The sequence below is a fragment of the Anopheles maculipalpis genome, chromosome 2RL (genome assembly GCF_943734695.1).
Source record: "Anopheles maculipalpis chromosome 2RL, idAnoMacuDA_375_x, whole genome shotgun sequence".
In the NCBI taxonomy this organism is placed as follows: Eukaryota; Metazoa; Arthropoda; class Insecta; order Diptera; family Culicidae; genus Anopheles; species Anopheles maculipalpis.
In genome coordinates, this window is record NC_064871.1 from 60,767,524 (window position 1) to 60,783,467 (window position 15,944).

At 40.4% G+C, this 15,944-nt stretch overlaps 3 protein-coding genes across 3 annotated transcripts in view; 1 reads left to right on the forward strand and 2 right to left on the reverse strand.

The window, feature by feature from the left end:
* LOC126558181 (uncharacterized) overlaps positions 1-15,944 on the reverse strand; it is a 407,024-nt gene that overhangs the window by 297,976 nt on the left and 93,104 nt on the right. The window lies entirely within an intron of this gene.
* LOC126558542 (CD151 antigen-like) lies at positions 1,642-11,165 on the forward strand. The gene is made up of 5 exons (XM_050214566.1): positions 1,642-1,974; positions 6,781-6,972; positions 10,096-10,269; positions 10,576-10,749; positions 10,886-11,165. The coding sequence occupies exons 1-5, from the start codon at positions 1,675-1,677 to the stop codon at positions 11,027-11,029; spliced, it is 984 nt and encodes a 327-aa protein (XP_050070523.1). The 5' UTR covers positions 1,642-1,674; the 3' UTR covers positions 11,030-11,165.
* The window catches only part of LOC126567321 (mucin-3A-like), a 29,800-nt gene continuing 26,542 nt past the window's right edge, over positions 12,687-15,944 (reverse strand). The window contains exons 5-10 of the mRNA XM_050223549.1: positions 15,301-15,489; positions 14,512-15,222; positions 14,190-14,441; positions 13,139-14,122; positions 12,921-13,058; positions 12,687-12,788 (exon numbers count right to left, since the gene is read on the reverse strand). Coding sequence (XP_050079506.1) covers positions 12,687-12,788; positions 12,921-13,058; positions 13,139-14,122; positions 14,190-14,441; positions 14,512-15,222; positions 15,301-15,489 — 2,376 coding nt within the window. The remainder of the gene's footprint in view (positions 12,789-12,920; positions 13,059-13,138; positions 14,123-14,189; positions 14,442-14,511; positions 15,223-15,300; positions 15,490-15,944) is intronic.

The following is a 15,944-nucleotide window of genomic DNA, read 5'->3' on the forward strand; positions in this document are numbered from 1 at the left end:
AAAAGTTTTTTTCGTGCCTCATTCTCAGCCATTTTGACGGTTACCGGTTTGTAGTTGGTTTTCGTCTGAAAACTTTTATCTTTCCTTTTTTCTGCTTCTACAGCATACTAATACCGAGGCATTACACTTTTCTAGGTACACTGCCACAAGGCGTGAAATCGTTATTTGCCTAAGAATTTTTTGAACCGAGCTTTTTTTGCTTTGTTTTTGGTTCCTATCAGCGCTATCGGCGACGGCTTTTTTTCTGGCTGATTTCTCTAAGAAATGTTGAGCGAAAGTTTTCAGATTTATCTGTGATAAACGTTAATTTATACAAAGTTTTATCCTTAGCGGGCAAAATGGAAAGACAGAAATGCTCACTGTTGCATTTGCTTAGGTTCGCGGAAGCTCTGCACCGTGCACTGTGTGTGATAGAGCTCGAACCATTCGGTGTACGAAAGATGTACCAATTCATCTAACTGAAATAGAACCAAACGAATGTAAAGTTGGTTAGTGCGCATATTACTCGTAGCGTTATTGCGAAATGTATTTCTTTTTCAGTGGAAATCTACGTTAAGTGGAAATTAAAATTACTGTAAATGCTTTACCATAATCTAAATCACTTAAGTATTTGTTTTAAATCTGCTAGACTCTAACAGCCACGATGTTTCTTTTTCCTTTATAGTTACAAAACTCATCCCGAAATCGGATACAACGGACTGCATTTAAGTGGAATATGGCGCTATAAAATAAAATTTGAACCCCTCTCTTCAATCATCATGGAAATGGCATAGATAAACCCGCATTCAAATCCATCACCGTCAACAGATAATCGATAAGCAAGGAGCGTTCACTCAAATTGCTGGGGGTCCGTCGAGATCGTCACCAGATAGAATCGCCTATCATGTTCAATATTCAACTAAAGTGTTCCGGTTTTCGAAATAGAAGAAACATCACAAAACGTTTTGTGGGTAGTAAATAGAAAAAAATGCACGACTGAAGAAAATGCATCGCACCACACGCTTTGACACAAATTCCGAATTCAAAGTAAGTCTTTGTTATGAAACACCAAATCCGCTGGCAAGTAAACTTGGGCCGATACATAAAACGTTCGAAGGAAGCAACATTTAACGGTCGCTACAACGAACGAGAATCGATATAGTATAACCTGCAGCTGCCATTACGGATGGTCGAGCGTAATTGACCACCTTGCTCGGTTTGCCGAATGCACAAATCTTAAATCCAGTAACGGGTGTCCGTGCGATTCAGACTACTGCTAGCACGACGAACGTAGGGAAGTAGCCGTTCAAAAAGTGCGTGGCACTAGTTTAAATGCAGACAAACGAAGCGTCCTTAGGCCACAGTTCATCGGCAGCATTACCAGCATGCGCTACGTTTGCGCCTCTATAATATCCATGAGGCTCAGGTTCACACACACCCGATAGAATATTTATGATACCATCACGACGGGCTCGTTAGAATTTGGCTGTTTGTGCGCGGAGCCAAAATCGATTATAGTTGGGTTGTGTTACAACTCGATGCCATAAATAACCGATAACTAACTACCCGTACACACAGGAAGGCGTCTCAGAGTGCTGGTACACCACCAATTGTATAATGTTAACAGACTAACTTTTAGGAGAATCGTTTGGTTTGCTTTGTCCGGTACTTCGCACTTGGAGTAAATCTTTGCCGATGGGGCATTTTCTTAAACCGGACGATACATCCGAAATCGAGCCATTCGAACACGAGAGCATAATCTACATCGGTTCAACGGAGACGACGGGCAACAACGCGTCCATGATGGGAAGACGAGCCAAACCGAATCCTACCATCGTTAGCAGCTCTGCGGCTGGTAACAACAATGGCCAAAGCACTTCACGGCACAGCCCAAATAAGAAACTGACCAAACCAAAGCAGAAAACGCGGGACTCTGATTGCTGCAGCATTAACTTTATCAAGTATTCGCTGCACATATTCAACACCATATTTCTGGTAAGTGCACGTTCGATTAGTGATACATTCTTTTGCTTTGTAGGTGAAAAATTGTGCAAAACGTTTTGCAGAATAGAGCCGCACTCTGCAACAAACGTGTTTTTTTTAGTAATTTATTTTTTAAACACGAGCTATGTACAGTACGCGGTGTCTTGAACAAAAGAGATGGTCTTTTGGGGCGTGCCACACTTCTGCACACTTTTGGTTTGCTTGTCTAGATTAAGCTCGTGTGGGAGTTGATACCGGTTCCTTCGTGTGAGCAGCTGGCACCACGCCTGTTTATAACTGTTATTTGAACTGTTTATAATCCCATTAGACTTTGTGTTGTTGAGAAAATCATTGTCACGTGGTCATTGTACATTCGTGCTCTAAAGGAATTCAGCAAGGAATTCCACTGTCCTTTTCAAAAAACTTGTTGACAGATCGTAATTGATGGCCATTCGAATACATTTGGAACGATCCAAAGTGTCTTTCTTTAAATGAAGCTTTCTACGTTTCAACAATCATCCTTACGATTCTTCTACCTTACATTTTTGTTTCCAGTCAGAAGATTTCTTTTAGTTTTTTTGTAAATAGAAGCTTTTTTATGGTGCATGACACATGACAAATAATGGCAGCATTTTAAATGTTATTGAACCAGCGCTGAATGTTGAGGTTTGGATGATTGACTTTTCTAAAAAGCTTTCTACAAGTCTTTCTTTTTTCTGTATTCATGGAAACTTACATGAGTACGCCTCAACCGACTTATACCGTATACATCGAAACTAAAGTTTATCTGAGATTTTTTGATAAATTTCCAAGTTGCATATTATGGCCTATTTCCATAAAAACAGTAAATATCAAATACTATGTAAACTATGGAACTTGCTTTTCGATTGATAATTGCTATGCTCAGCGTGTGGCGAAAAGTCATCGTGTTTCCATTGAAAACCCCATCTTCCCATAAAGCTTGTACAAAGTCACACCTCAATTCACAATCCTCATCGTAACAGCACCAGGCGGAAAAAGTTTTTCTGCCGATGACGATAGGTTCAAATGTTCCCTGCAACGGCAGACGAACATACCAATTATGGCTTTTGTCCATTCGATCAATTTTCTTCCCCGGTTTTCGTACGCTTATACTAGCATACATGGGGCATCTGTGAATGATGTGCTTGTCAAATCTATCATTTAATCCACCCGCCTCCAGCCGTGGGGAAATCGGTTTGCAAATAAAGGAACAGTTTGAAATTGAATAGCATTTCGTTGTGAAGAATCCTTTCGGAATGGCTGTTAAAGATATTCGTTTTCGTGTGATGGATTTTTTTTTCTTCCTCTGCTTAAATTCACCACAGGTGTCCATAGCTCTAACATTCGGAATCCACATTTTGCGGATTTTCATTTTCAGGTGCTAGAATCAAGTGTCTGACTTCTGTTTGCTTCAATTCATACTGCCGACATCTCACACTTTGAACTATTGTATCATCGCTGTGCAACTATTTTTCTTCAGTGAATTTTAACTTGCTGCTGCTAGCAAATGTTGGCAGGTTGGTAATACTTGCAGGAAAACTGCTTTACTTCTGTCACCGTGCGACGACTGTATTTGACTTGTACTTGAAACCTAGTTTGTCTATCAATCGCTCTATCGATCGAAATCATCACTAGCAAGCAGCAGTTCAATACGGTGCTGAAGTAGTGTGAAAGTTGTCAAACGATTCTTCGAAACGAATAGTTTCGAAAACCCCTAGTGTTCAATGAAATAAAGAACCACGTTTAATATGAGATGTGCAGTATGTAACATCAAATGTGTGTCTAATGGAGTTGTTAGAAAACTGCACTTTACTTGCAAAATTGAAACCCTTTCAAAAGAAAGCATTACAAAAAAACCTTAAACAGATAGCACATGATGATTGTGAACTACATGATTGTGTAGGTAATTAAGTTAGTTAAAAACTATAGTAAACAATAACATAAGTGAGTCACATCACAAAAGAAATTTCAACTACGTAAATCAAGTGCTTCATGAAGTTTTGCTGTCCTATATGCTGTGGCATTCGTTTCATCTAATTTGGACGGTAATGAAGATTTATTGCTTTCACATTCGAATTGAAGTCCTATGCCATTATCACATTTTACGCCCATAAAGAGTGTCCTTAAATTGGCATAAAGAAAATTGCATCCTAGTAATGAACATACGAATCATGACGCTTTTATTTTCCGAAATTAGAACGTATTTCATCATGCTTAATTAGTTCGCACACCGTATAGAGGCATAGCAATTGTTTGTGTGCTGTGATCAATAAATGTAATGTAAGAAAACGATGCCTGTAAGGAACATAAGTTTCAATTACACTTAAAAGCTCTTGTAGATATCTTGTAGTTACTTAAATCACCACGGTTAAATCATGTTATAGTTTGAAATTGGCTTCTAAAAGAGAGAAAAAATACTACTTTTAGAAAACAAGTCAAAATCTATCACCACGAAAAGTTACAGCTTTAACCAAGTATACTCCTAATACTGTCCTGGATTGGTTTCAGCTCAGTCCAATTAACGTTGGAAATCATCGATCTGAGCTGTAATATGAAAGTCCATCTAAAGCAAATTTAAATGCAAAACGACATGCGTCTTGTCTTGGTTGTAATGTGTTGGATAGATTTAATCAATTGATAATTTAGGACAAACTGCCATGACGAATAACGCACAAGTACAAGTACAAGCAAACTATACAATCTTTTCTTGCCCTTAGCTAACCTAGCATTGATTTTTGGGCAGCCGTAGCCACTTTATTGTTGCTGGCATTGGAAAGAGACGGCTAACCATATGCAGGACTAACCTCAAAACCGCAAACTAGGTTTTCATCAGCTTTTCATCAATCAAAAATATCTTTCCCGACATATTTTTTTACCTTTTTTGTTGGTGAGATGTGGTTTAAATATGAAACCAGGACGCAAGTTAGTAGCTACCGAAGAAGCGTCTTTGCGTAGTTGATAGGTTTTCTTTCTCCCTTAGTCTCCCTTAGTTTCGTGCTTGTCGTAGCCATTCTTATATCTCTGAGCAATACAATACTTCAACGGTAAATGATCAACGACATGATATCAAGAGTATAATACAAAATGTCTTGTTTTGTAACTTTCATTTTCTTGTGCGACTTACATACTTCATATTCATGGCTGTGGCTACCTATTTTTACTGTTCACAGACGAGACCAATTGGAAGCAGTGAGAATTAGTATTTTTATAGGAATAAGGCAGCATTAATACACTTCTTTCTATACTACTAACAGCTCCAATGACTGAGTATGACTTTATTTCGGGTACAGAAAATCTGTACTTCCGAAAGTCATTAATCCAAAAAACTAAGATTAATGCAATTATTAGTACCAAGATAACACACCATAGAAATAACTTCTTTAGGGTTTGAGTTTTAAGAACGCTTTCAAGATAGAGTGGAACACTTGTTATGCACGCAAGATGTTACGTTCATGCCGTCTCCAATAGTAGCGTCATTATAAAGTCGCTTAGAGCAAAGAGATAATCCCCTGTCTTTGTTTATCTGGTAAACTGACAAGTTAAACTTCTGCTACAGCAGCAAATGCAACTGGTTCGTTTGTGTTAATACGATGATCTCAGCCTTTGGTATAAAATATCATCTGGAATGTTTTGAGAATTTTCCTACCGTTCAAATTCCACTTTTCAAATACAGTGAACACGAATAGCAAACGTATCGTTTGTATGATTTTGTGCAATGTTAGAATTTAAAGCAATACCGTGTAAGAAAACATTACATGTTTTGGACAAAAACCTCAATCATATCAAGGAAACGTATCGCAGGTTTAGGTTTAGTGAAACATTTGATAGGAATAATGTGAACACAGCATTTCATAAATAACACAATAATTTAGATTTATACCAACACAGTATTTTACGGCTTACGCTCGTGCAAATATTTGTCCACAGACGTTCGCACAGCATGAGCAAGCAGAAACAGTTGGATCGATAGAGCCGCCATGTGTGTGTGTATATATTCACGATTAATACAGCATCTGTATCCAAGCGAAAGCAAACTATTGCCCCATCGTTCTACGGTGCTTGTGCCATCACGCTTCGCTGGCTGCTACTTGAGACTGATGTGGTCAGCGGTACGAAACCTCCAGCTCATTCAGATTTTATCATCCTGCTGTGCAAGTTGGAGTAATGTAAACGTTTCCAGTGCGCACAGCTCGCCTTTATCGCTATCTTAATTGATTTCTGTACGTCTCCGTCCATTTCCTTGCCAGACGTCATAGCTATCGCAAGATGATCGTTTCCAAATAGGACGAACGCCGAACATTTTTAGACCAGATGCACTGCCAGCCACACAGCTGGCAGTTGTAGACGGTGGCATTGGCACTTAGCCGCGAAGCACGCTGCCAATGAACGAGAGGCAGACGAAAATCCTATTGCAAAGCTTCAAGTGATTGTCGTTGCTGCCAGTGCTCAATTCTTTATATATTGGGCCCGGAAGTGGACTTTACAATGAAAATATTGCTCTTCTTACCATTGCTGTAACAAATTTCAAATTCAACTATCGTTTTCATTAAAACTTTGGTAATGGTAGAATTCAATTAAGCATCAATTAAAAATAGATGATCTTTTCAAAGCCATGTAGTTCTTTTCTGTTTAGCGCATGGCTTGGTCTGCCGTAGTTACTTTTACAATAGCTATTGTAAACGCTAGTAAGAAAAAAAAAAGATTTTTTTATTAACATTTTAGTATCTTTAATACCCTTAAAATGAAATACCATCAGGGAAATCTATCTAAAACATGTTTACGTTCGTTTCATTTCAGATATCAGGCTTAGTTATAATCGGCGTTACCCTGTGGACGATCCTTTGGAAACATCAATACATTTCGCTCCTATCAACTACCAATTATGTTATCGGAACTTACGCTTTATTGGCCGCGGGTTTGCTAGCCGTCGTCGGTGGTGTTCTTGGATGTTGTGGTGTGTGGCACGAGCAGCGGGGGGTTTTAGTCTTGGTAAGTAATATTTTCGTAAAATAACAATATGTTATATGTAAAGTGTAAAGTTGTTATAGGTGAATATCGTAGGATGTTGTTCTGGATTATAAAATGTTGTAATAATTTAATTACTCCGGCAACTTTACAGTCGTAGCTCGCAGATTGGCTTGAGGAACTTTTTTTTTTCTCTAATGTGCTGTGTGGCTGTGCAATGTAAATTTCAAATCGATATATCGATACATGTTGACAAAACGGCGGTAAGCCGTAATAATATAATATAAATAAATAAATAAATCGATGCATGCTTCTAATTACTTTATTGCCCAATTCTTCCTTGTATCGTATTTTGTATTTAACGTTTTTCTTCTAGCTCGAAAGTAGTGAGTCAAGTTGGAAAAAAATCCCGTTTATGTTCACCGTACATGTTTTGGATTATCGAACTTTAAAACGATAATAATAATAATGAAAAAGTAAAACTGTTTTTGTTTTGCTTCCAGTTTTTGTGCAGTGGTCACGCTTACCATTCAAGTTGTTAAACTCACTTTTGGTAATGGTTGTGACAGGCAAGTTCTCGACATCGTCGTTAATCACATTGATGTATGTTCAATTAAACATCCTACCGACAAGTTTATAATCGATAAATTAATGTTATGCCACTCTTCAATGCACGGTACGTCCAACTGATCGTTCTGCCATCTTCCGTCAAACCCTCCGCCGAATTCCGGTTCTTGTACTGGTAACAATGTCACGTTCGATACTTTGGATGTTTTTACATAACCTCAAATTCCCGCCGGCGTTAATGTGACAATTTGCGATGGTCATACGTGCGTTCTGTGTACAAAAGCCAACCATGTTCAAACATATATACTGTACGTCGCTTTACGCCCCAGGAAATGTGTTTGCCTATTGAATGCTAACGTTTGTCTAGCGCCGCGTGTATTTTGTGTTTTGAATTCTACGCGCTCAATAAACACAGTGGATCTTTATGTCCACAGGAACACCCTGCACGAGTCCCAGTATACGAAAAATAACGTTAACTTGGTTGGTTTTCCACATTAGCTGACTTGTGGTACCGTTTAGTTTGGAAGAAAGTAGAAGTAGCCCATCACTTGTAAATTAAATTTGATTACTATGCACACGGCGCAGTCACGATTCCCATTTAATTGCAATTACATTACGAACAGAAAGCGTAGTAGCATCCAACGACCAGCTGAACGTCGCTGATCAATCCACCGCCATAAGAATTGGTTAGGTTATTCTCGTTTTGCCATGGCCGCCTGTCCGCATTACCTAAACGTGATGCTATTTATTTGTGAGGAAAAGAATAACGTAACGTCCAATGACAATGCATCATCTTTTTTCCATTACAACGTCATTGACACGTCAATCGAATCATCTGCATCACCCAATCGTGCAATGAATTTTAATGGTACGTCTGCCAATAATATTCATATTACAAGAGCTTTTCCGATGAACGGGCAGATGCTGTGATGCAACAGTGATAGTAGTTAAACAAGTTGCACTCTGATTGTTAATACTTACATCGAGTGTGTATAAGTAGTATAACTGTAGTTCCCATTCGACGGGCGCAAATAAAGGGATTCAGATATGAATTGAAACTTAAATGTTTCTTGTTTTATGGAAACATAACATTCTACATTAAACATGTTTTGATAAGATATCGCTGATTGTTTATTTAACTATATCTTCAAAATTTAATTTTATTGTGATTTTTTTTTCTTTTATTTATAGAGGCTTTGAGTCTTAGAGACTACATTCGCCTCTCTACTGTATGGAAAAGTGGTATAGTCTAATACAAAACTATTGCAGATGTGGCTTAAATATTATGGAAAACTATTGCGATTATGGCATATGCTAATGGATTAGTTAAAACTATTGCTTAAATTGCTCCAAATAAATGACTGATCCGTAAAAATCGAATGAGGCGGTTTTGATGAAGTTTGTTGGGTGATAGAATTGTCGTGTAATCGGTGTCTAGTTGGCAGGTTGCTCGGTGTGTCGTGTATCCATGGCAATCGGTGAGGATGTGGCGGACGGTAATGTCAACATCACAGAAGCTGCAGAGTGGAGGATTAGATTTTTCTTGGAGATAGGAGTGCGTAAGACGGGTATGACCTATACGAAGGCGGGAAAGGACTCGTTGGATGAGGCTGGATTCGCTATCTTCCCATGAAGTGGTGTTGTGCTTGATAGGACGGAGTTTGTTGCTGAGGTCTACGTTGTGTCAAGTGGAGTTCCAGTGTAGGGAAATGATGGTGTTGGTGAAGCGGATGGCATCACGGCGTGAAAGGATGATTTTATTGTGAACCACATACATAGAGTTATTTATAAAGAATTCATTAGTTTTCCAATTGTATTAGACGATGTCCGATTACACGATTAGACGATAACAATACGGTCAGATTGTCCTGACTAAATAAAAAAAAATCTCCTATATTTTTGACTTTGTCCCAAGGTATTTTCGATTTTTTTGAAATAAACTTAAAACATATTTTTTTTATAATAAAACAAAAGCTTCAAGAGATGGATGAAAATAATGTTCTAGTGTGTGCAAAAGAAAAAAAAAAACGTGTTTTTATATGTTTTTTTTTCATATTTTTAAAACAAACTATTAATATGTTTTTTGCTTCTGGCTAGTAACTTAACGGTAAACATATATTTAGGTACAATTTGATCGATATAAAAAAAACTGTGTGAAATTTCGTTTAAAAACGTTTGTTCTAAAAAATATTAATGTATAAAAAATACATGGAAAATCGTCAAAATACGGACGTTGTGACGTTGAAAGCGTAAAAAAACATCGATACAAAGCCAAAAATATTTGGATATCATCAACAACACGATGGAAAATCGTGATACCCTGGTTTAACTTTTGTTGGTATCGTGTGCCAGTTGCACTTTAAAAAATAAACAAACTTTTATCTAAATTCTAAAACACTGTTGCTGCTACCAACGCGTGATACACGATGGCAGAGACGCGGGGTTATGAAATATGTGTGTTCGCTCTCGAAAATTTTGTAGCAAGTTATTTATGTGTGGAATTTTCATTGTAACCCATTATTTCTCCCTTTTTTCTATTGTTTTGTGTATTTTGTTTTTCTCTCTTCCCTCGCCCCCTAGTACACGTTTGTTCTACTGATCGTGTTCCTGCTGGAATTTATTGTGGGCGGCTTAGCTTATCTCTATGAAACGCAAATCGAGACGGAGCTGCAGCACACCCTTAACGCAACCTTCATGGAGCACTACGGCGTGAGTGAACAGCAAACAAAAGCTGTCGACAGTTTGCAGCAAGAGGTACGGATTGGACAAAATAACATCCTTGTTCCTGCTGCTAGCCAGAGCTGCTAACGTTGCAAACTGGCCAAGATAAAACTCTTTGGTTGACTAAAAAGCAAACAAAAAATAACTATTTGACAGTAATTAAATACCTTTTCCCGTTTGTTTTTATTTTTTACTTTCTTCTTTGGCCTGACACGCTTATCCGCGGCCGAAACGGAACGGACGGTCGGAACCTATCGCTTTGTGTCAATAATACACCTGTGTCACACACGCGGGGGGGCACGGAAATGCTGCTAAATTGACCTACCATCGTACCATCAGTTTTCCTGCTGTGGAGCGGTACGATTCGAAGATTGGCGCCATAGTGTGTGGTTGCGGTCACGACGCAAAGATCTGATAAAACCCACCGAGGGACGTTTGGTGCCAGATTCGTGCTGTATAACTGTGGTTTCAAAGTGCGGTCTACGTGATGGTCCGAGCAATATTCACTATACGGTATGTAGTATGTGTGCGTGTCGTTTGGGCCACACAGGTTCATTCTCCCTCCAAATACACTGAGTTATAGCTTTTTGGGACTGCTTGTCGTTGGTCCGTGTTCTCTAATCATTCGATGGTTCTGGCTTTTCGGCAGGGTTGCATATACGGGATGACGGATGACCTAAAATATCACTTGATAATACTCGGTGCCATCGGGCTGGGGTTGAGCGTAATACAGGTGTTCGGTATGGTGCTCTCCTGTTGTCTGTACGTGAAGCTCAAAAATGTACTCGACTGACAAAAGCCAGCGGATCCAATAGTCGAGCTAATGGATCCGCTCCCGGACAACATCAGCCTTATCTATGGATACGACGATCAGCGCGTATAATGGAGCAATCGAGCCATGTAACACGTTACCTGTTTAGGTGCATTTTGTTTTTTTTTTTTTGATAATTCTTGCTCTGAACAAAACATTCGCAACAACAACAAAAACATACTACAAAATGCATGCAATGCAGTGTCGGTAATGATGAACATCAGGATATGAGGGCGCGTGCCTCAGGATGATGGAGGTTAAGCATAAAAGTAGTCAATATGAAACGCGTTTCGGCTATTTCTTTGTACATTACTAATTCAAAACGTTAGTAGGGTTTACAGTTTCAGAAATAGGAAGCCTTCCAAATAAGTTATGCCTTACGCAGGAGTATTGCATAGCAATTTATTGATCCCCGGCCAACCCGACGGATGTGTACAGATAATCGAACGAATCTGAAACTTGTCAACAAAACAAATTGTTTTAAATGTAAAAACTAGTAGTATACCCACAGTTCAGTGGTGGAACGATAATCAATATGTATGACGGCCTTACGGGTAGGAACATATAAACTGTAACGGAAGGAATAAGTGTACTTAGGGTCATTGACTAAGAAACTAAGAAACATTAAGAGTAGAGTAACACATTAGGTGTATGAAAAACACAGAAGAGAATAGATAATAAATTTAAAACGGATATTTATTATGCCATTTATGTACAGAAATCAATTGAATGTGCCTACACGTTTTCTTCTTGTAACAAAGACGCTGCTTCCCTGTAAATTACATTTAATATGATCTGCAGCTGTAGCAGTAGAGAGCCCGTCGAGTTTTGTTCAATCTCTAACCCATCAATGCCGTCTCCGAAGCTTATCCACGGAAATGGCACACAATCACCCTTTACGCTATGCTATAGTCCCTTCTGTTTTACTTAAAAAAAGCTTTTGCAACGTTAAACGGACAAAATTTGAGCAATATTCTCCCGGTAGCCAACGAGCGATTAGATATGTTTCTACTATCCTAACACGAATTATCTAAACTCATTTGAGCAACAAGCCTACGTGACGCTCTAAGTTCGCGTGATGTCGCATACACTCTGTTTCTTAGCTCATACATAGTCCTTATCGAAGAACCAACAATCCTCCTGAGAAAATAAAATAAATAGAAAATATACACTCACACACAGCGAACAAGTAACTACAATTTTCACAAGAATACAGTCTTATCAATTATGATCTCACAAAGTGCTCAACGTCTACTTCCGTCATAAGTAAGCTTTACATTACACCTGCCCGAGTCTATTAAAAGAAGGTAGTTGGCCAACTTGGTGCGACCAAGTTATCAACCGTACGCTATTCAAACCGCTCTAACACTATTGACTCTTCCTAACCTGAAACTATTGAGGTACTCGACTTACACCTACGGCATGTTAATTGAATTGCTACAGGAAAAGGAAAAAAAAGGTTGCATTCAGGCATTGGTTTTAATTAAATTTTTAGTTTCGCTGTGAAAAGTTATTTACACCCGGATCTGCGCCAAGAATTCTCACTAAAACGGCATCCGTTAGTCGGCGGTATCGATCCCAATTGTCTAGAAAGTTGGAAACCTAGCAGCGCAGAATTCTTTGCAAATCGTCTGAATCATTATCTACCACTGTAGCGGTAGTAGCTCAGCTCGTCCGCTGCCGCTGGTTCGCCGGCGAGTGGTTGTGGGCGAAAGGCGGAAGTAAACGATTTGGCTGCTCCCTGTGTAGTAGGAAAGGAACGACACTCGTGGTAGAAAGTTTTCGATTTGTGATCATTGTTTAAAGGAATAACTTTTTTTTTGGTTCTCATTTTTGGTCATGGGAAGCAAAAATGTCTACGCCACCGACCTACCTGTAGCGCTACGCCTAGGAACTGTGATACAGCACGAGTCACACCGATCGCAGCATTCAACAGTTGTCCACCGGGATTGATGCCAAACCCGCCAAACAGAGACGGTGGTTCTTCCGTCACGCTGGGGTTGATTGGTTTCTGCAATGAGAAAACTTTCACTTCAATATGCCTATTCTCAATTGCTTTCAGGGATCCACGGGAAAAAGGAAATTTCTTACCGCATCCGGATCTAGTCCTTCATCTCCGTACGATTGTGTTAAGGAAGCCGTTCTGCCTCCGCCTAGTCCACCACCAATACCACCACCACCACCACCACCGCCACTCAATCCAAACGTTCCTGTACGGACGGCGCTGGTGGCGCTACTTCCCGCACCGGGAACTCGATTACGTGGTTGCGGTGCTGTCGCTTGCCATTCGCGCCACAGCCAACTCAAACCGTCCAGAATAGGGCTTTGTGATCGTAATGGTGGTGGTTGGGGAGGACGCACGCGTCTCGGCGTGGGTCGCGGCGTTGTGATAACTATCGGAGGTAATGTAGACGTCCGTACTACGCTGCCGGGCGATATTTGCGCCAAAATGTCCTCAATGTTTCCGTTCGTGTTTGCCGGACCTATGCCACGCTGCTTCAAAACGGCTGCCAAAATTGCTTCATTAGTTTTACCGTAAAACTCTGGTCGCTCTATAACTGCTGGACTGCTATTGTGTTGCTGTTGCTGGGTGAGAAGCAGCTGCTTCAACAGCTCACCGTCTGCTGTTGAGGTTGGCCTGCGCGTGGTCGTCGTTGTCGTCGTCGTAGTCGTCGTGGTTGGTGCCGCTCGCGTCCCCGACAGTCCTGCATTGGCGAACAATGGCCCTGAGCCACCTGTTCCAAGCTGCTTGGTAAGGCTCGGTATATCCTTCTCCGTAATGGGCCGTCCCAGTAGATTCGAAAGAAGTTTCAAATCATTGTTGTACTGCTGTACCTCCCGATCTAGCTGCTTTTTCGTTTTCTCTATTTCCTCCGGAGATAGCGTGGTCGGTTTGGAAATTTCTTTCGGCTGACTCTCGGTGCGTGGCTTCTCGTACGATGGAAACTCATTCCCCGTTTTCAAGGGCAATCGCGCGATGCTCTTGGGATCCCTTTGTATTGCAAGCTGAAGTATTCTATTAGCCAGCGGTGTATCGACGAGGGGATTTGGTGTTGCAAAGTTGGGCAATTTACGCTAGAAAGTAAAAGCTCAGATTAAGCTCACTCTGCTTCACTCTTGTCAAGTAAAACTTGTTACGTACCACATCGTTTAGAAAGGCTGGATCATCCTTATCAATGATGACGGTACTTAAGCCCGGCGTTGTTGTTGGGTTCGGTGCAGCTGTTGTTGTTGTAGTTGTCGTGGTTGTGCTGGTAGTCGTGGTTGTGGTAGGTTTAGGAGTTGTAGTAGTACTAGTAGTAGTAGTGGTTGTAGTTGTAGTGGGTTTTCTTGTCGTTTTTCTTGCATTACTATTAGGAGACTGTCCTCCGTTCAAGAATCTTGCCAATTGTCGCTGAGGGAGAAAAAAATATTAATCGACTGCTCTTGGCCAACGCCAGAGCATATACTACTGTATTTCTTACCAAGAAAGCTAAATCATCCGCATCGGAGAATGTTGTGGTACGAGTTCTTTGTGTAGTAGAAGGATACACGATTGTTGTCGTTTTGCGTGTTGTACTTCTGCTTGTCGTTGGCCTCACTGTGCTCGTCACAGGAGCCACGGTTGTGGTTGATGTGCTGCTGCTGGTACTAGAAGTTGTACTAAAAATTGCTACCCGAGGAGTTGTTGGGCTAGTGCTAGTTGTAATTGTTGGGCTGGTTGGCCTCTGAAACGGTATTGTACTCGCAACAATTGACGTGATCATTGACCTCCCAGTGGTTGATAAAGTGGTGTCATCCACCGGAGGTACACTTGAAGTTGAAAATAGGTTAAGTTCCGAAATTGGCGAGAAAATCTTTTCATTCTCCGCACTCAAGTCGCTAACTTTCTCGAGCGTTAACTCATCGCTTTGATCGCCGCTGGAGCTGTTGGGCATGGTCAACGTGGTTTCACCACTGTCCAACTCTAATCCTACCGAACCAAAGTTTCCTTTACCAACTCCTACCATATCAGGCACGGTATTCTCGGATACACTAGGTGTGGCAGATCCGGTTGTGAACGTTCCCTCACTGGTGGTAGGAATCAATTCGTTTTCGTTCGGACCGGTACTCGATGGCACGATCGGTTTCCATCGATACACTAAATCCGGAGCATTTGGTCGTGAGACTCGCACGTCTTCATGCACACTGCCAATCTGGAATGGAACGCAAGCAAGAAGAGAAACACTTTTTAGACATGGCAGTACAACGAGACGCACCTTTGTTTTTCTTACATTTGAATTTTCCTTCGAGGAAACTTGTGTCGTCGTAGCGGAAGGACCAGCAGCAGTAGTTGCATTCGTTTTGTTTGATGGTTTTGTTTTGCCTCCCGCTAAGCTAAACACATTGTCCGACTTCACCTTTGCATCCAACTGGTTCGCTTCATTGTACTTGCGCAATATTTCGATAATAGTTGTCGTACCCTGTAGGTGGCAACGCAAAATGTATGTTACTTTTCGAATGGCACACTTGAATGTTCAGGCAAACGAGAGCAAACCGTAGTTATAGTAACGTGCAAAAGCGATAGTACACAGTAAAGCCTCGTATCTACAATTGTAAAGCTCAGCAGTAAGTAAGAGTACATAGTCCATACATAGAAGCAGATGAAAAATTCTCTCATAGTGAAAGGAGGCGAGCAAGGAGGGACAGAAGGAGAGCGCGACAGAGAGAAAGAGAGAGAGAGAGCAAGGGAAAGAAAACAAAGAAAAAACATATCTTAAGTAGCACAGTTTCAGCCACCAAGTTCATGCATAAACACTAGACACGACTTATCTGGATTGGGGTGATGTATAGAAGAGTACGTTTTCCGGACATAAGTTTATCCGGCAATATTGTTGTAAATTTTGATTCAATTTTTGTTTTGCTTTCTTATTCCAGG

Excerpts from the sequence above, each read along its gene's own strand:
- LOC126558542 (XM_050214566.1), top strand. The coding sequence starts at position 1,675 with ATGGGGCATTTTCTTAAACCGGACGATACATCCGAAATCGAGCCATTC. Across the intron at positions 6,973-10,095 it reads AGCGGGGGGTTTTAGTCTTG|TACACGTTTGTTCTACTGAT; the intron begins GTAAGTAATATT and ends CTCGCCCCCTAG. Across the intron at positions 10,750-10,885 it reads CGAGCAATATTCACTATACG|GGTTGCATATACGGGATGAC; the intron begins GTATGTAGTATG and ends GCTTTTCGGCAG.